Genomic DNA, 20,192 nt, shown 5'->3' on the forward strand with positions numbered 1-20,192 from the left:
ATGGGGTTTTTCCTGGGGGTAAGACCCGGCAGGTCCTCACCAGCCTTGGAGGAGGGCTGGGGTGGGCACCCAGACCACCAGGATCGGGAAGGGGGTCTCAGAAAAGCGGGGTAATGTGAACTCCAGTGCAGTGCCTGTCCAGGGGTGGCATAAGCCCCCTCAAAGCACCAATTCTTCAGCATTTTCCCGGCTCTGCCAGGTTTCCACCCAGCTAAAGGACCGTGCTGGGCTCTGGGGGACTTGGTGGCTTTGGGTGGGCTCGGGGCTGGCTGTGTGCTGCCAGCACAGGTGATGGACGTGCAGGGAGAGCAGGAAAAGCCTCTTATCTCAGGAGGAAGAGCCCTGGCTGGCACGAAGCCGGTTCTTGTCTGAGACCGCTCCTAAATCTGCTTCTTAGAAAAGGACGGGCTCTTCCCTGGGGGGGTTTGTGCTGCTGGGGAGGTCACAGTGATGGCATTGCAGATCACACACCTGCACCGTTCCCAGAGATGGTGACAGATCCTGGGGACAGCTTGTGGCCCCTCTCTGGAGCAAGCAGGTGCTGGAGAACTGCCCAGTGCTTTGCTGTGTCACTGGAGGTGCTGGAGTTTGGGAAGTCCAGCCACCAAGACTGGTAAATATTCCGAAGGGATGATAGCAAAATGACTTGCTTCTCCCAGCTCCAATAGAGATATTAATATTTCAATACCTCTAGGTTGTAATTTACCACAATTTAGGAAGATTGAGCTCTGATAACTTAAAACACCTGCCTTTCAGAGGCAGCCCGAGTGTCCGGCCCTGTGCTGGGCTCGGCGCAGCTCCCAGCTGGAGCCAGGCTGGGCTCCAGGCTGCATTCCCAGCAGCAACTGTTCCATCTCAGCTCCCCCAGCCTCCTCTTTTCAGGTTCATGTGAATTAATGCCCTCGATATGTAGGTTAGGGTCAGCACATCTGACCAGATGTGAGCCAGTGATTTCTGGTTTAAAAATATTGCTGTGCTATTTCTAAATTTTTAATCTCTCCCAGTGATTTGGAGACAGTTTTATGAAACATGGAATTAGGATGGTGCTCAATGCTAAATGGTAAAGGAGATTATGGGGATTTAACTCTATACGTCTGTCACATAACTATTGCCAATCCCATAACCTCCATTTTCTATTAGAAATCCCTTTCCCCCTTTGACCCGAAAAAGCTTTATGGGTAATCTGAATTTCTCTGTTTATGAGGTATTTTTCCACTCCTCGCCTCAGCCCCTCACCCATCCAGCTCTGAGCCCTCCTGGTTCTGCTGAGGATGAAGATGTTTCCCTGGCAGGCTCTGGGTGCTCGAGGAGCCTTCTCAAGCTGTAATGTGGGATCTGGGGAGAGATCCTGGATGGAGCACGGGGCACAGCCAGATGTCCTTGGTCCAGAGCCAGGCTGAAGGTGGCTTTTGCTGTGCCCTGGCTCCAGCCATCTTCTGCTCAGCTCAGGCTCAGCCACAAATAGCTCTGTGCTGCTCGTGCAGGCTTTGTTTCCCTTCCTCTGCCTGCAAATGTGCGTTTTTCCCCCCCTTTCATGTATTTGGGAGAAGCACCGCGCTGCTGGGATGAAGGGAAATGCTGATTCATGACGACAAACCAGCCTGGAGATGTCACAAAATGACATCTGCAGGGCCGAGCCGTGGCCCCGTGGCTCTGCAAAGGCTCGGCTGGAGCTTTGCTCCTCAGTCCGTCTGTCTGTGGTGCTTGTCAGCCAGGGAGGGGAAAATAAATGGCTTTGTCTCCTTCCACCTGTGTGTGGACACGGGGAATTGGTGCGTGGGGAGACAAGGAGATGATTTTGTGGCCTCTAAATTGGTTGTCTCGTGTGGTGGCCCAGCTGGACCTCACCATCAGCTCATCCCTTCCGTGGCACAGGGGGCTCTGAGTGGGCACAGGAGGAAACCTGGTCATTTTTGGGGACGATTCTGTGCAGTGCACACAGAGAGCAAGAGTGAGATGCTGAAAGAGACACAAGGTTGAGAAAGATGGAGAGGACTCTGCTCCGAGAAGGGCTGAGGTGTCTCGGGGTGTCCATCCTGAGCCTGTTGAGGACAGTGTGGACAGGGCTGGTGGCACAGTTCTGAGGCAGGATGGGCAGCATCCGGCTGGAGAAGCTTTGGCACGGAGATGGAGCAGGCCATGCCACACTTGAGTGCCCACGGCCACTCAACCAGCCCTTCCTGGGGCGAGCGGCCGCCTGCGGAGCCGAGGCGTGCGGGTGAGGCTTTCCTTCTCCCCCCTGCTGCCGTCCCCTCCTCCCCAAGTTGAGGAATCGAGGTCAGGGAGGGTCCCCCGTGGCTCGTTCTGAACCGGCGGCACGGTGCTGATCTGCTTATTGGCTCTGCGGCACCACGGGCGTGCGCTCAGCCGCAGCTATTAATACACCCGCCGAGGGCCCTTCCCAGATCCCTGTCCTTCCGCCCACTTGGAAAGAGGGTGGCTAAAAAAAGAAAGCGGATCTAAGTGACTGGGGCCCTCCTCATCCTTATTTATAGCCAATTTTGCCGGCGTGGGTTGGGAAGGGGGAGCTCGTGGTCCTGGAGAGCGGGAAGGAGGGACCGCGGGAGTTGGGTGCAGAGGTCCATCCCCTGCTTCCCAAGATGGGAAGTTCTGTTCTCCAGCAGTGAGAGCTGCTCCTGGGCATGCAGGAGGCCACAAGTTCTGCCTGGACTGTGTCCCTGAACCCGCCTCAGTCCTCCTTTGGATGGTGCAGGGATGCCCAGGAGAAGCTCAGGCCGAGGGCAGGGTGGCTCTGGACTGCCTTCCCTGTGGCTCTGGGAGAGAGGAGCAGCTCTGATCCCGGTTTTCCAGCCCCTCTCCTGGTTTGGAAGCAGTGGCGGGGTGGCAGGGGAGGTCTCTGCCCTGCCTGGCAGTGATGTGCACGGGGTGTGTTGAAACTGCTGTGCTGGGGTGCACCCAGGGGCGCTGGATGGGGGATCCCAGGAATGTCAGGGTTGGCAGGAGGAGCCGTGCTGGTGGCTGTGCTTGGCGTGGTGTCTTCAGGGCTGTGGGTGCTCAGAGCCAGCCGGGCGCCCCTGGGGAAGCCTCGGGGGCTGCCCGGGGTGTCCGTCCTGGCCTGCACAGCCCCTGGCTGCCCTGCCGAGGCGCCTGTGATCCCTGATCCGTGCTGGCAGCAGGAGCGCTGGCCTGTGAAGGTGGCCTGTGTGCTCCCAGCCGTATTTGGATGCTCCTGCTTTCCCCTGTTCCACGGCACGCAGGGCTCAGGGGGCTGTGCCGGGCGGTCTCTGTGTCAGGGGGGTCTCTGTGCCAGGGGACTCTCTGTGCTAGGGGATTCTCTGTGCCAGGGGGGTCTCTGTGCCACCAGGGCTGGAGATCCCTGCAGTGAGCCCCCCGACACTGTGGCCTCTGCTTTGTCCACAGCACGCGCTGAAGATGTTGGAACCAGCCTCTACTTTGTGAACGACTCCTTGCAGCAGGTCACCTTCTCCAGCACAGTGGGGGTGGTGATCCCCTGCCCGGCAGCAGGGTCACCCAGCGCCGTCCTTCGGTGGTACCTGGCCACAGGTGACGACATCTACGATGTGCCCCACATCCGGCATGTCCATGCCAATGGGACTTTGCAGCTCTACCCCTTCTCGCCATCAGCCTTCAATAGCTTTATCCACGACAACGACTACTTCTGCACTGCAGAGAACTCGGCTGGCAAAATCAGGAGCCCAAATATCCGTGTTAAAGCAGGTAGGAGCTCCCTGGGGGCGCTGGGCTTTGCACAAGGGGCTGGTTTCTCCCTGCCCTGATGGTCCATCAAGTGCAGAACCAGGGCGGCTGCGTTGGGTTCTTGCACCGGGATGGAGCAGGGAGAAGGGCAGAGCGTTGGGTGGGATGTGCAGCTTGGAGGTCTCCAGAGTGTCTGCAGAACGTGGTGTGGCTGCAGCCTGGTGGCAGGAGAGCTCCTCTCCCTTTGAACCGGGATTGTCTCATCCAGCCACTTACAGGGGCTTTTCCCAGCTGTGGGAGGGGCTGGGCCACATCTGCCCGTGCTGGGGGCCCCCTCAGTGTCCCACAGCCCGGTTCCCACTGCAGCACCCAGCCTCAGCTTGCCAGGGCTTATTAAGACCCCAAAAAATTAAATAAATAAAATAAAAGGGAGGAATATGGCAAGGAGCTGATTCCAAAAGCCATTATGGTAAATTATTGACCAGGCTGAGGAGGGCTAATAGCCCAGGAATGGCTTCATTATGTAACCTATTAAAAGTGGGGCTAGCAGAGGGAACGTGACAGAAGTGACTACAGGGTTTTTTATTTTAATACCTTGTACTGGGGAGTAAATTGGTATTAACCCCCTTCTGCAGAGTGAATTATTTACCAGCACTCTTGGGTTACCTATAAACCACAGCGTGGTGGAGGAGCAGATGGGGTGTAGTAAACATGGAGCTGCTGCTCTCCCCGCGTGGGCACGGCGGGGTTGGCTCTGCTGGGATCCCCGAGCTGCCCTGGGATCACAGAGAGGGAATCCTGGCCCTCATCCCCGTCTCCATCCAGCACTGAATGCAGCCCTGCTGTCGGGCTGGGAGCTCAGCCTCCCTCGCTGTTAGCAGGAGATGTGGATGTCCAGAGGGGCCGCCAGGACGTCTCCAGCTCCTGGAGCTCCTTTCTGGCAGTGGAAATGGTTGTGGAACATTCTCCAGCTGCTGCTCCCTCCTGGCCATCCCACATCCCAGTCACTCTCCGGTGCTTTCTAATGGCAGTGCAGCACGGAGAGCCAATTACAGCTGGAGAAAGCAAGCAATTAAATAAAATGCAGTGGAAACTGAAAATGCGAGGGAAAAAAAAAAATCTCTGGAAGTCTTGGGAAAGCTGCTGGCGAGCACATGGAGCAAATTTCTCCAGCCAGGGGAGAGGTGTGAGTGGTCTGGGTGTGGCTGTGTGTTGCCCTCCTGGGGGTTATTCCTGCCGGCAGGAAAAGCCTGGAGCCCTGGCTGTGGGGCTGGCACAGGTCAGGGATGCAGCGGGGCCGTGCCCAGGGTCTGTTCCCAGCTCGTGGTGGCAGGCAGCATTCAGGATGCTCCTCACGGTCCCTGCTGGCCTTTAAAGCCTGTGAATAAACCTCAGCTCCAGGTGATTAAGGAAGCTTTTGCTAGTTAATCTGCTTTGGCTCTTTCCGTGGCGGCTTCTCCCCGTGCCCTGGTGGCACATCTCTGAGCAGGGAGCCCTGAAATCCTGGGAAATCAGGGTGGAAATGCGGCCACCCTCTCACTGCTGGCCTGGCTGTGCGAGGTGTGGGATGCCATGCCCACAGGGACTTCCCGCTCCGGGAAAACACCTTCCTTTGGGGCTGCTGAGGGCTTTGCTGAGCTGCTCCTGCTCTGGCCCTGACAAAGGGAACGCGCATTTGTCATGATGGCAGCTGTGTCCATGTCCTGCAGGGCACAATTATTGTCACAGTAAGGAGGGAGCTGCCCTCAGCTACCTTAAATTTCAGGAGTTTGTGGTGTCTGTGCTGCTGGAGAGGCTGAGGTGGGCCCACCTGACCCAGCAGGTGCTCCTGGAGCATTGCTGCCGGTCCAGGGAGAAGCACGGAGCTGTCAAAGGGATGTGCATCTCCCTGAGAAATAGGGCACATGCCGGGAACGTGTGACACGGCCTGGAAAATTGTCACCTGCTTGCTTTAAATATTCCTGCAGTGTGTTTAGGAGGGTCCCAGGCTCTGTGTCACGGGCTGTCTGTCCCAGGGTGCAATTTCAGCATCCAGAGGTGAAATACTCAGTACAACTACAAACTGTCATTGGTGCCCCACACTGGGTCTGGCAAGCTCAGATGACACTGGGGACTGGGGCAGGTCCCAGCAGCAGGACCTGGGCCTGATGTCCCTCTGTCCCAAACCCAGCCCCGCGTTCCCCAGCAGAGAATCCCTCCCTTCCCCGGGAAGGTGTTTGGGATGGAAGCAGCGTGTGGCTGGGTGGGCTGGTTTGTTTGGGAAACGTGGGATTCTAGCAAAAGGAAGTGTGTTTTCCTCCAGCACTGTCATGCTACCAACCATCTGCTTTCCTCCACAGTTTTCAGGGAACCGTACACCGTTCGGGTGGAGGACCAAAGGTCGATGCGTGGAAACGTGGCTGTTTTCAAGTGCCTCATCCCCTCTTCAGTGCAGGAATATGTTAGCGTTGTATCCTGGGAGAAAGACACCGTTTCTATCATCCCAGGTAAGAGAGGAGCGCTGTTCTCTTGGAAATCTGACCTGCTTTGCCTTGTGTGACTTTTGCTGTCGTGGAGGGTCTGGTTTTGGCTTGTTTGCCTGTGCCTGTGCTGCCCAGCAAAGGGTTTTATTGGAGATTTTGCAGCTCCAGGCTGGAAAGCGCTGCTGGTGTTAGCAGAGGTGTGGTGTCCAGGCTCCCCTGGGTGCTCTGGCCGTGTGTCCCATGGGTGAGGGACGCTCAGTGTAATTTTGGCAGCACTCATGCCTCATCCTGGTTTCTGCAGGATGTGTTGGGTACCTGGCACTGGGACAGCAGGGGCAGCACCTGCCTGTGCTGCCCATGTCTGACTCCTGCAGTCAGGGCTGGTGTTTGTCTTCTCAGGATGATGCTCTGGTCAAAATTCCACCTTTTCTTGTGAATTTTCACAACTGATTCGACCACGGGTAAAGGACCTTGGTAAAAATGCCATCATCTCCGTTTTGCCTGTGATGGGACCTGCTTGTCCTGCCCGTGCCATGTCCCTGCCTGGTGGCCTGGGCCATGTCCTGCTCAGAGGTGACCTCCCTGCCTGGGGAAGGGGCTGTGGGAGGGGACAGCATCACTCCTCTCTACGCAGGGACTCTGCAGGTCCAGGTGTTTTTCCCCGGGTGTTTCCCTGTGGTTTTCTGGCAGGTGTTCCTGCCTGGCTGTGGCAGGCTCTGGGCACAGCGTGGGGCCAGCCCCATGTCCCCGTGCTCCGGGGTGACCTCGTGGCTCCGGGCAGAGCCGCTATTGATGGTAGCGCTGGCTGCCCGGCCCCGTGTGTGTGAACTGGTAGTAAAGCAATCAATAACTGCTTCCCCCGCGGGATCCAGAGGGAATTAAAGGATTTTGGCCGAAGTGAGAGCTCTGCGCTTGATATTTGCTCACAGGTCAGGAAATCCCGGCGCTGCTCCACATCTCAGCGCTGCGCTGGGGGGCAGAGGCCAGGGGGAGCGGGGCTGGGGCTGGCAGGGGGAGCTGAAGGAGCAAAGTGCTTCACCTGTTCTCCTGGGGGCTCTGGTGGCTCTTGCTGCTGGGCTGTGCCCCCTGAGTGCAGCCAAGGTGCTGGCCCAGCACAGCCCACGTGCCTGGCAGTGCCTGGGCTGGCGGTGCCCGGGCAGGCACCGTTTGGCAGCAGTGGGGACACGGTGGCACCGTGCCCTTGCCAGCCTTCCTGTGGATGTGGGAACACGAGGTGGATTTCTGTGTGGTGGGTGGGAGGCAGGAGCTGGTGGTGCCCATGCCCTGGGGCACTGAGGTGCCCGGGTGATGCTCTTGATGCATTCTGGGCAATGCAGGTGATGCTCTGCCCGCTGTGGGCTGGTGCCTTTGATGGGTGGGACACGAGGTCCATCAGCAGGACAACCCGGGCTGTTGTTTCCTCCGCAGTTTGGGAATCCTTTGTTCTGGGATTCTGGAGGATGGAGCCCGTGTGGCCGACGGGCTCAGCAGCAGGTTTGCCAACTGAGCATCCGTGCACTCGCGTGATCTTAACCAGACTTGTTCCCGAGTTTGCTGTGGCAGTGGATTTTTTAATATGATGATTTAATTAGGGTGGAACGATTTTAACATTCTAAAGCAATAATTACCCTAAAGACAGAACATATAAATTGTGTTACAGTGCAGAGTCAACACAAGCAAACATGTTTTGCCGTTGGATTACAAATATAGTATCTGCCTGAAGCCTATTTTTTTTGTTGCTGGTGTGTTAGAGCTAAAACTGGCTTTGCTGTTACCAAAAATATGTTTTTCCCTGACCTCTGCTGAACCTCTGCGTCTGCCCTGATTCTGAGCGAGGAGGATGAGGGGAGGGGATGGGTGGAGGTGAGGAGGGCTGGGATGTGGTGCTGACGCCCCGTGGTCCCTGTTGGTGTGGGTTCTGCCCGGTGAGACCCTGCTGTGCAGGAGGGCAGGGGTGTGCAAGGGCTGCAGCACTGCACCTGAGCTGAGCTCACAGCTGCCTGTGGATCGTGCTGTTCTCTCCTGCCTCCAGCGTGCCAAACCCGCCGCTCTCCCCGAAACTTTGCTCTAGTGCTCCCTGTGGAAGGCTGGGCATCTTCCCAGCAGCTCGAGGTGCAGCAGGGGAGGAACAGTCCTGATGTGCAGAGCAGGAAAAACCTCCATCCAGACTTCTTGGTGGCACAAAGCTCTTTTTAAGTGATGTTGTCATAGTAAATGTCTTTCCCCCAACCAAACCAAAACACCTGCAGCTGAGAAAAAGGGGCAGGAGTGTTTCCCCTGCGGGTGCTCTTGTGAACTCAACCTCTGCCTCCGTATGTGGCTGGGGGGAACCTTTTGTGAGCTTTCTCGGGTTCTGGGAAGAAATTCCTCTCTGGCACAGGTTGTCCAGAGAGGCTGTGACTGCCCCCTCCCTGGCAGGGTCCAAGGCCAGCTTGGACAGGGCCTGGGACAGTGGAAGGTGTCCCTGCCCATGGCAGGGGGAGGAACAATGTGGACTTTAGGGTCTCTTCCAAGACAAATTGTTCTTTAATTCTATGACTGAATCGTCTTCTTTTATATATTAATTGGGATTTCAGGGCTCCCAGCCTCTCACATCTTTTCAGCCAAACCTTGTTGCTCTTTTGGTGGGTGCAGAACCTTGGTGGTGCCTTGCTGGTGAGAGCCCAGCTGGAGAGCTGCTGCCTCCCCCACCGGGGTTGGGGTGACGAGCTGTGCTGTTTGGTTAACTTGGCAACACCGTAACATACCCTGAAATCAAGGATAAACTCTCTGTGGCAGGTTATCCCGCACGTAAATCATCATTAGTGCAGCTCATTTCTGTTCAGTGCCCACCTGACTGTGCTGCTGTGTGTTTAGAGAAGTCAGGGGTCGCGGAGAAATTACAGGATTTTCAAAAACCCATTTGCCTTGCTGGTGCTCGCATCAGAATCAATATTGCCTCGTGTTCCAGCCCAGCCACAGACAGCCCGGCTCCCAGGGCTCTGCTGCTCTGTCTGTGACAGGACAGGGCCCGGGGGGGACAATCACACCTCAAACTCAGCTGCTCCTGGTGCATCTTGGTGTGTATTTGAGGTGTTGGATGGGAGCAGAGCAGCTGAGCAGTTTTACACACCCTTCACCCCTTTTCCATGGAGAAGAGTGAGAAAATCCTGCCGCAAGGTGCTTTAAGAACCCAACGTCGTCAACAGCTTTTCTTCGATTAATTTAGTGTCATTTCCTGTGGCAGTGGTGGCAGTGTGGAGCCCAGGTGTGGGGGCACCCCTGGGGTGCCTGTCCAGCTGCTGTTTGCAAAAAACAGCACGGGGAGCTGCTCGTGACACCACAAAGTGGGGGTTGAGCAATTTCAGCTGCAAGGTGTTCATTTGGGCACTGCTTGGCTTTTGCCACCCTCTGAGCACCCACATGCCCGTCGACTCGCACCAAACTGTTCCCCACTGTGTCACTGTGCCCAGCTTTGCCTTGCTGGGCACAAATGTCACCTGTCCAGGCTGTGCCAGTGGGAAAAAGCACTGGGGCTGGCGAGGGCAGTGGGATTTGGAGGCAGTGAGTGTTACCAGCCTGGCAAACCCAGAGCTGAGCTGTTATTTGCTGCTTCAGTGTTGTGTGCTTGATAGGTTGTGTTGGAAAAAAAAAATCTAAATAGAGCACTTGTCAAGGTACCAGCGTTTCTAAGGGTGCTGCCTTTGTCACCAGCCTAATGCAAATCCTCTGAGGGCTGCGCAGATGAGGATGTACTTAGTCACTGGTTATCCACAAAGCCTTTTCTCTGGAAAGCAAAACGTAAAGCTTGCCAGAAGGAAGGAGCTGAAAAAAAAAATTGAGCTCTGTGAAGTTTTAGAGGTGTTTTTGTGTGCGTTGTGGGCTGAGCATTTTAGGAGTTTCCAAAATATCTCTGCCTGAGTTAATCTGTTTGTGGTGCTGCAGCTGTGAGCTTCACTTGACCCGCGTGGACCTTTCTGTCCCACCCTCAGAAGTCACCAAGGCTGGTTCTGGGGTCCTTAAACTCCTCTCAGCGGCTCTTCAGGGGTGTGGGCAATGAAAGCAGCAGCTTCCTCGTGGTTCCATGTGGTCAATCCCCCCCAAAATGTTGGCTGTCCTCTGCTGCACCTCGCCACTGCTGCATTTTTTTCCTCTGAAATTGCAGAAGTGGAACTGCACACAAATTGCGCTGTAATCCATCCCAGGACGTGGTGAGTCCAGGGACGAGGCAGGAGGCTGGATTTCTGGGATTTCATTTCTGGGATTTCTGGGGTTTCTGGGCACAGCATTCCCCCTGGGCGGGCACTGCGTGCCAAGGGGCACGGGGGGGATGATCCAGGGGGCAGAGGAGCCAGGACCCGGATAATTCGGCATTGTCCTTGTGTCAATGGGCTCATTCTGGGGGACATCAGGCTCCTGTCACCGGGGGAAAGCTGGAAGCTGGGACAGGATAAACACGGCGAGGCCAAAGGCCGCCCTTGTTTGTGCGTTTGGCGTCGCGGAGAGGTTTGGGGCAGAGAGGACTTGCTGGAGGTTGGCGTTTTGGGTTGGTTGGGCCCGAATGCGGGATGACCCCGGCTGGTTTCTAGCAGGAGGCTGTGAGCTGGAGCGTGCCAGGCATGAGGCCACCACACTGAGTGTCCCTGCTGTCCCCTGTGGCTGAGCACTGGGCTGGTGGTGGCTGTGACCGCTCTGAGAGAGGAGGGACCCAGCTGTCCCCGCCTGCCCGGCTCCCTCCCGGCGTGTGCGGGGAGAAATCCCCCACACAGGCACAGAAATCCCCTCCGAGAGGGAGCGCTGGGCACAAGGCTTGGCCTTTTCAGTCGGATTTTGTCACCTGTGCCGGGGACGGGCAGAGCCGCACGCGGAGCCGCCTGGTGTGCTCGGAGCGAGCGGCGTCCTGTCCTTCCCTGTCTGCAGGTGCTGCAAAACCTTTTCCCCTGTCGGCCTCGAGATCTCCAAAGGTGTCCTGGCTTCTCCCCCACCCCTTGCCACCCTCTCTGGCTGCGACATGTGCCCAGACCTGTTACAGAGGGAAGTAGCTCCAGGCGTTATTCTCACCAAGTGGGGTGAGATTCTGTCTGAAATCATTTCATCCTTCCCCAGAGACTTGGCGTGAATTTTATCTAATCGCCATGGCAACAGATAAAAAAAGGTGTGAGCACATCTCCTTTTGCTGTGATAATTCAGATTTATATATTCAGATCAGATTGGAGTTAGAGATTTTAAAAGGAGCAGATGCAGCAGAAGGTGTGACTGCAAATAATGTGGCGAGAACGTTTGATGATCCTGCCCTTTAAGAGGGGAGAGCGCCTTCCCGCAGGTTTTTTTGGAATATAATTATTCCATCAAATCCACTTTAACAAGGACTCATTATAGCCCTGATAATGCAGAGTCACGTTGGAGACAATCTCCACACGCATGCACACACGGCACACGCAGGGACCACAACAAGTAAACAGCAGCCTGTGAGCAGCCCGGGCGCTGCCAGAGCCCAGGTGGCTGTCCCAGTCCCCGTGTCACCTCCTGGTGCCCGGATCCCACAGGCTCCCGGCCTCCCCAGCCCTCCAGCGGGACCCCGGGGGGGATTTGGTGGCTCTGAGCTCGGGCTGTCCCAAACCAAAGCTGTTGGCAGCTTCTGCTGTGCTGTGGCAGCGTCTGCAGGAAAGGGAAGCTTTGGCTGGGAGCAGAGGAAAGGATCATAGGCTCATGGGGTGGTTTGGGATAGAAGTGACCTCAGACCACCTCATCCCACCCCTGCCGTGGGCAGGGACACCTCCCACTGTCCCAGGTGGCTCCAAGCCCTGTCCAGCATGGCCTTGGGCACTGCCAGGGATCCAGGGGCAGCCACAGCTGTGCCAGGACCGTCCTGTAGTGCACCTCCAGCCTCCCTGGGGAGCAGCTGTGCCCTAGGGCAGGGATGAACATCGAGCAGAGGATGGGATGGATGCCTGAGGGTCTGGAGATCCCACGGGAGGCAGGTGGGCTGTAAATCTCTTCCTGGAGTGCAGAGAGCAGGAGGAGGAGGAGGAAGAGATCAGCTGGAGGAGATGAGTGGAGGAAGGCTCTGCTGGCTCTCCTGAGTCGCAGGGTGACTCTGTGTGCTGGGATACATCGTTCCAGTCACACTGAGTGGCACACTGAGGCTTTTCAGGCACTGACCAGGAAGTTGGGGACAAGAGAGAATTCTCCTGGAGCACTCCACTGGTGGCCTGGGGAGAAGGGGCTGGCTCCAAAATCCACTTAAAAATCCTAGAACAGAATAGAAACAGAATATCCTGAGCTGCAAGGGACCCACTGAAATTCAGCTCATTGCTCTGCACAGGACAGAGCATCATCCTGAGAACCATCCCAGTAAAATGCCGGAGCCAGCTCTGAGAAATGGGTTTGCTGGCATGTGCAGGTTCTCCGCCCAGCCCCAGTCTCTGTCCTTTTATACCTCTATTTAAATGTCATCTAGGAGAGAGAAGCCGCTGCTGGCTCCTGTCCTGCCGCCCCAGGTCTCCCCCGGGAGCGCAGCCTGCCCGGGCAGTAATTGCTACAGCAAAGCCAAGTGATGTGAGAGCTGTCCAGGTCAAACCTCTTCCCAAACCACATGTTTGTGTGAGCCTGAGCCACCTGCCCCTGGGGCCTGGGAGGGAGGGAGGAAGGGGAGCTGCAGCAGAGCTGAACTCACCACATCTTGTGCTGTGCCCCGGCCAGCTCATCCCAAACGGGGCTGGGGGCCTGTGGATGGGGCTGGGGGCTCATGGACGGGGCTGGGGGAGCTGTGGGTGTGCATCTTCCTCCCCCTCCTCCCCGTGCAGCCGCACACATCCCCAGATGCAGAAACAATCACGGTCATTATTCCTGCCATGGTGACAGTGACAGTGGCAGAGATGCCAGCTTCCTCACACAGACGGCTTTATTTCATCTCCTCTGTTTTTCAAAGCCTCTTTCATTTTGTATGAGGAGACAGATGTGAAGGGCTGCAGGCTGATAAATTCTGCTGTCTTATGAAAAGAGAGGGTGGGTTTTTGTTGTGGTTGCTGCTCTTCCTCCCTCCCTCCCTCCCCAGCTCCCTCCCAGCCACCTCTTGCTGTCGAGGGTGCTCCCTGCTCTGGGCATGGCAGGCTGGCTGCTGGGCGCCTCTCTGGGGCAGACAGGGCTGGTTTTGGGGTGCAGAACCTGGGGTTGTGGCAACGGGCACCTGGTTGGAAAAAAAACGAGCCCCTGGTCGGAAGGAAAGGAGCCCAGTGGTGCAGATGACACCCAAACCCCCCCACCCATGAGGTGGGGAGGAGCTGATCCTGGCTGTGGAGCCAGGGCTGAGACTTCCCAGGGGCTACAACCCAAATCCTCGTCCCTCATGTGTCAGCACCGGGACTGTGAGGTCAGGGACGGGCTGCTGTGGTCTGTGCCGGTGAGGGGCAGCTGTGGGATGGAGAGGGAGCAGCCAGCGCCCTTTTGTGGGGCTCTTGGAAGTCTCTGCTCCGTTCCTCTGCCTTCCTTCTCGCAGCAGTGTGGCTCCAGCGGCCGGTGGAGTCTGCCCTGCGTGGCACCAGGGGTCCCAGTGCAGCCCCCCTGCCTCCCCTCCTGCTCTGCTGACGGTAGTTCAAGTTTAAAAATAAATTGCTCCATCTTTAATTGCGGTTTAAATAACTGCTTCATTTTTATTTAAATGTGGCTCTGCAAGGCTTGGAGAACAATTAGGAGAAAATACAGGGCATTGCTCTGGTGCATGTGTTCAAGCATATAATTAATTTTTTTTATTATACTGATGTTTGCCGAATCTGGAAAAAGATCTTATTGTTCCTCTTGATTCAGTCACGCAGAGGATCTACAAATACACCAGCCATTTCAGGACTCCATTTCATAAGCCGTGGAGGCCTGGTGCTGGCACGCTCAGGGGAGGCTCCTGGGGTCCCTGCCCTTGGCTGTGGCACGGACACTCCCCAGGCTCGGGGTCTGCAGCCCTCAGGAGGGCTGGGCTGCTCTGGGGTCTGCAGGGCCTCCCCAGTGCCGGGCCGGTGGGCACAGCCCGGGCTGGGGCTGCTGGATGTGCCCTCACCCCTTGCTGAAGGATTTCGGTGCTGAAGAGCCCGGCCCGGGGGCTCACCCGGGTGAGGGTTTGTGCGTTTTGTTAATGAGTGGTGTTAAAAAGCCAGTGCACGGCTGGGGGATGTGGAGTGAAACCCCTGCGAGGCTCGGCGTGACCCAGGGACCTCTCCGAAGCGAGCTGGCCATTCAGGACTGTAAATCTCATTCAGAGTCGATAGGGATTAGGTTCCTAAGTGCCCGACATTGCTAAAGTGCTTCTCAAAGTGCGGCTCGTTGAGGGCTGGGAGGAAGCTGCGTGTGATCTGGCGGGCTCTAAGCTTATCAGTCAAAGGTGCTTTGCTTGGTGACAGAAGCCACTTGTGGTAAACAAGCTGCTGGCCCTTTGGACCCCTGACAATCTTTTAACCATTTATTAAAGCAGCTATGAGCTCTTCTTGGAAATGAAATCTTAATAGCGAGCGTGGCAGAGATTTTTCACAGATGGCAGCACTGCCAAAAGCAGGCATTCAAGAAAACATTCATCAAAAACATTCATTTCTTTCAAAAAGAAATTGACGTTTATAGCGTAGACAAATTTGGGACTCATTTGCTTTGCCTTTCAGTTTCGGGATTTTTAGAGGTCACGTTTTTCTGCACCTTCGAGGGTTAGAAACTGGTGTTATTTTTAGCTGGAAACTGAGATTCTCGTGTAACATGTCACCAGGAAATGGGGCATGTGGAGAGGCCGGGGCATGGCAGGACCTGTGCAGCACTGGGGGATCTGCGGGGGATCACAGAATTGTGGAATATTCTGATTTGGAAAGACCCACAAGGACCATCGAAGTCCTGGCCCCGCACAGACACCCCATCAATCCCACCCTGTGCCTGGGAGCATTTTCCGAACTCCCCTGGAGTTCTGGCAGCCTTGGGGCTGTGACCACCCTCCCCTGGCTGTGCTCCAGGGGCTCCAGGCTCTGCCCTGACTCCTGGTCTCTGGGTTTTTTTGCATGCAGGCCCTCCCCGGGATGGGATGGTGCCCAGCTGGATCTCCCGGTGATGGAGAGGATGGCAGGGCCCAGTGGGAGCTGTATTCCCTGGCGTGGTGATGCAGGGAGCTTCCACATGCCCTGGAGAGCATCTCTGGACCCCACCCTCACCCTTCGGCGAGGCCGGGAAGGACGGGTGTGCCCTCCCTCCTTAAAAAGCCAGAAATTCCCTTAAGAGGGAGCAGCAATTCATTCGCAGCTCATCTCCATTTCATCTGAAGGCTGCACCACGCTGGGTTTCAGCCTTGTTATGTTTTCTCTTGAGCAATACCTTTTATTTCTGCAGTGTTTAATATTCCTTTCCAGAGCCTCCATTGCCTGTTCTGGGTCTTTCCACTGAAAGCAGCTTTAAAACTATAATTTTTCATGGCTGAGCATGTCACAACCAGCTGGGTCCTCTTTGCTTGAGTGCGGTCGCCCCTCCCCATCCTCCCCGTGCCCGCTCTTCCCTCCGTGCCAGGCATCCCTAGTGAGGGGGACCCTTCACAGGCAGCCTCAGCTTGAGGAGATGTGGTTTCTCTTGCCCAAGCCAGCCTGGTGCCTGGAGCTTGGCACTGTGGAGGGCTGTAAACACTGTCACGGGGCTGGGGAAGCAAATGGTGGTGCAGGCATGGAAATAATCCCGGTGCTGGTCGAGGGGAAGGATGGGATGGGGACATCTGGGATGAGTTTCCCCATCCCTGGGGAGTGAGGGAAGGACAGGCCCGTGTTTCCCCATCCCTGGGGAGTGAGGGAAGGACAGGCCTGTGTCTCCCCATCCCTGGGGGATAAGGGGAAGGATGGCTCTGTGTTTCCCCATCCCTGGGCAGTTTTGCTGGTGGCTGAGATGAAAACTCCGTGCTGGTCATGGCTTTGCATTCCCCAGACCCTGCTTCAGCCCCAGACTGACGGCTTGGAGCTGCTTCTCCCCGCAGGGCAGCTCTCCTGTGCAGCGGACGGGAGCAGCGTGCCGCCGGCAGCAGGAGCTGGGGCCGGCCCTGGAGGTGGCCCTGGCGTGTCACTCGGTGTCCCTGTGACTCGCACAGCCCGTGTGCTGTGCGTGCAGCCCGGCGCTGTCAGCTCGGGCTGCCGGAGCCTGGCGCCGCAGCCGCGTTTGGCGCTGCGGTTTCACAGCCGCCCCCCGAGCAGCGCTGATGTTTCTACAGCTTGTTTCACACCCGTGCGGATCCCGGGAGCAAAGCTGTGCCACAGTGCCAGCGCTCACAGGCTGCAGGGCTCGGGAAGCACCCCCTGGGCCAGGGATGGCCGTCAGGTGCGCGGCTGTGGGTGCCTGGGTGGGATCTCCCCCTGCCAGGCAGGGTTCAAGCAGCTCCTTCCAGGGAGGTGATTGCTGCCTTCCCCAGGTGAACTCTGTCTGCACCTTGGACCGTGTCCATGTGCTTAGCACTGCTCCCTGCACTCGGCTGTTGTATAATCGATCCGACATCCTGGCACGTCCCGGTGTTTAAACAGGAGCTATGGCTATTGCATCCGCTGGATGTACAACACGCGCCCGCCGGTGTCAGGAATTAACTTCATAATCATCTCCGTGATCTTTCTTGGCAGAGCTCTGGCATAACCTGTCGTGTCTTATCTGGGAATTGCCTGTGAGTTATAGTTAACTGCGGCCTGGCTCTCCGGGTGAGCCAGGTTTTGGCTCCTCCAGTGCTCTGGGTGCCGAGGGCTCTGACTCCAGTTTGCAGCTGCATAAGCACAGCTGGAAATCTGGTGGGGGATCTCCTGCCTGAGGCTGGGGAAGGGTATGGACCACACCCCTGTGTGCCCCCACTGAGCATCGTTTCTGCACCTCAGCTCTGCAGATCTGCTGGGCTCACTTCCCGAAGCTGTTAAAAACACACACGTGTTCCTCTTTCCTGCAGAGTTCTTTGGAGATTTCGTTTTTGTTCTAGTCAGGAGCAGATTTAACCAAGTGCCCATCTTGCAATGCCAGGTCCTACGAGATGGGAATGGCTGGGTTCCTTCTTTATTTAGCCAAATATACACAATGCCCAAAACAAGCTAAAAATGATGAATTGTGGCTAATGCTGCTGCGTGATGGAGATAAGACCGTAATTATTTGTTTGGGCAGCTTAAGTCAACACCAAAAGCCTGATGGAAAACAAAGTGATAATTTAAATCTCTTTGTGTGGGTCTCGTGGGCTGTGTGGCCAAGCGTGAACTTGCAGCAGGGGCTGTGTGAGTTTTGCACCGGCGCGTGGTTAAAGCAGGTCATTGTGGTGTCACGCTTCACGTGCCGCCCTCTGAGCGTGCCAGGGCCTGTGCTGGGGGACAGACACGCTCTGGGCTCCTTTCTGGCAGGGTTTGGCACCTCTTTTTTAGGGTTTAGCCTCAATTTTGGCAGCTTGCTCTCATTAGGGGTATAATTTGTGCTGCAGGTAGGAGTGCAGCACATCCTGCCCGTTCCAGAGCGGGGTCTGGGTCTCCCTCAAAAGCCCAGCCTGCCCCGGCTTGTTAGGAGAGAAGATGGGTGGGTTGAGCTCCAGCTGCACCTGAACCCGTGGCAGGAGCTGTAAATTTTTGCGTTCATTATGTTTATTTTGCCTGGGTTTAATTAACTGATCGATGAAAGCCTATCAAGCTCTGACCTCTCCTGCAGCTGCCGTAAATCAGCCCTGGTCATGCTGGAGTGGGATTTGTGCACAGTCCCAGCTCCTGAGCTGTGCTGTCCCATCCTCAGAGCTGGAATGGCCTGGGTGAGGGCCAGCACAGTCCACAGGGACACCTTCCACCATCCCAGGGTGCTCCAACCTGGAATTGGACACTCTCAGGGATGGGGCAGCCACAGCTTTTCTGGGCACCCTGTTCCAGGGCCTCCCCACCCTCACAGGGAAGGATTTCTTCTGTCTATTTTGTTTTCCTGGTGACCTTGGGGACACATTATTTCCTTGGAAGGGAGATTTGGAAGCCCCAGTTCCGCTCTGCCCTGCCAAGTCTTTCTTCTCCAGCTTCTGCGCACTCGTGTTTAGCTCGTTCTTTTGTGATCCTCTTTTTTTGGTTCAAAATAACCAAGTTGGTTGGAAGTGGGAGGCAGCGGGACCCTGAGACATCTCTGTCATCATTAGACCCCTCCCGACCACCAGCCCTCTGCCAGGGCCACCTCAGCCTGCCCTGCCCAGCTCTGTCCCTTGGGGCTTTCCTTCCTCGCTAAATCCAGGGATTCAGCACCCACGCCCTGGGCCTTTCCCCTTCTTCAGAAATGTTTTGCCGAAATCAGGAAAAATTGAACTATTTGTTCTTCAGAGTTATTTCCTTTTGATCCCCGCTTTCATTATAATGACTTTTCCTGAAGGAAAGTGTTGGAGAGAGAGAGACAGTGAGGGTCAGATCAGAGGGTCCTTACTGGATCACTGAAGAGGAGGAAGAGCTTTTGCATCTTGCATTACCTCCGTGTATTTATATTTCAGTGCAAAGGGGGAAAAAAACGCATGTATTATCGAATGATGCACGTTTTTATCTTCTTTATGGCTTCTAATGCTATAGCTGGTTTTTTCAAACCACTAAAAGCATAAGCATTAAAGCAATTTTCCAGAGTAATATAGCAAGAGGTCTGCAGCAGCTCTGCAACATTTGATAATAGTTGCCATCTTCAGCTGAAGATAATGATGTTAACAAATGTAATGGGAGTAATGAGTGGAGATTCAAAAAAGCAGCTTTTGTTTAATTTTTTTGTAATGCAAATGAGTTGGGGAATAAAGAAGGAGAGCAGAAAATAATGAAAACTTCATTGGAAATGAGTGTTAATCCTTGCAACCAAGCGCTGGAGGGTAAGAAGGAAGGAGAGGGGTGGAAGTTGTGGATCCTCTTTCCCAGGAAGTGTTGGATGGGGCTTGGAGTAACCTGGTCTAGTGGAAGGTGTCGCATGGCAGGGGGTGGAACTGGATGATTTTTAAGGTCCTTTCTAACCCAAACCAGTCTCTGAGTCTCCGGGGGTGGCTGGGCTCTGTGGCAGAGTGGAACGGGGTGAAATTTGCTGTCCTGGCAGGGCTGGCTCAGGGGAGCAGGAGGTCAGCCATGTGCCAGGCTTTGCTCCACTCTCACCTCTGGCACATGAATAGGGCTGTCCAGGGAGATCTGGAGTCCCCATCCCTGGAGGTGTCCAAGGAAGGACTGGATGTGGCACTCAGGGGGTGACAAGATGGGGACAGGTCACAGGTTGGACTCAATGATCTCAGAGGGCTTTTCCAACCTCGGCCGGGATTCTGTGACTCCACAGCCCAGCTCCTCGCAGCCTGTGCCTGGGGCTGTTGGTTTCTCCTGGCTCAGCTACTTTCAAGCAGAGCAAAACTTCCTTCCCCTCACTGCTGGGAGGCTGGAAACCCTCGGCTTTCTGCTCCTGCAGCACCTTCCACTTTAGAATGATGCCAGCTGAGTTCAACCTTATGACAGCCCAGTGACTCCCTCTCCCCCTCAGAACAAGTGAATTTGCTTTATTTAGATTGACTCCCAGCCCAAGTGATAGGTATGAGGCTGGCAAATGAGCATCCTTGTGATGAGGACTGGCACTTATGCATGTGCAGAAGATTCAGGTCTGTCAGCTTGTGTCAGCTCGCCTTCTACGGAGTGTTTAATCTCCTCACCCTTGGCCAAGAAATGCATTAAGAGATCTGCAGTGAGTGGGAGCTCGGCAAGGGAGGGGATGTTTCTGCCTGCCCCGCTCCTGGAGCGTCCAGGAGTGATGGGGTGAGGGCAGCGGGAGGAGCACCACTCAAACCAGCCTGCAGGAGAGCTGCGGGCAGCTGGAGACTGCGGGGAACAGGAGCAAACACCTCCTCTTCCTCCTCCCAGGGCAGTTTTTGGGGTGTGGGTGCAGTGCCGGCAAGGCAGTGTATGGAGCAGGGGTGACCCCCGTGCCTGCGCTCAAGCAATGCCACGGCGCTGGAGCCCGAGCTGGCAGCGCTGCCAGCGAGCAGATGGTGGGCACGGCTGCGTGAATGTCCTTGGGCACGGGGAGAGCGTCCCCGGCCCCGGGGGGGACGGCGTCTGTCCCCTCTCCGCGCTGTGGGGGCGG

General features: G+C 56.0%; 1 protein-coding gene across 3 annotated transcripts in view; it reads left to right on the forward strand.

Moving 5' to 3' along the window:
• Positions 1–20,192, forward strand: part of DSCAML1 (DS cell adhesion molecule like 1) — a 91,647-nt gene that overhangs the window by 4,820 nt on the left and 66,635 nt on the right. For all 3 annotated transcript variants that reach the window (XM_066203668.1, XM_066203669.1, XM_066203670.1), the window contains exons 2-3: positions 3,382–3,699; positions 6,018–6,164. In XM_066203668.1, coding sequence (XP_066059765.1) covers positions 3,382–3,699; positions 6,018–6,164 — 465 coding nt within the window. The remainder of the gene's footprint in view (positions 1–3,381; positions 3,700–6,017; positions 6,165–20,192) is intronic.

The sequence above is a fragment of the Chamaea fasciata genome, unplaced genomic scaffold (genome assembly GCF_029207755.1).
Source record: "Chamaea fasciata isolate MVZ Bird 193981 ecotype frontalis unplaced genomic scaffold, bChaFas1.0.hap1 SCAF_24, whole genome shotgun sequence".
NCBI classification, from domain to species: domain Eukaryota; kingdom Metazoa; phylum Chordata; class Aves; order Passeriformes; family Sylviidae; genus Chamaea; species Chamaea fasciata.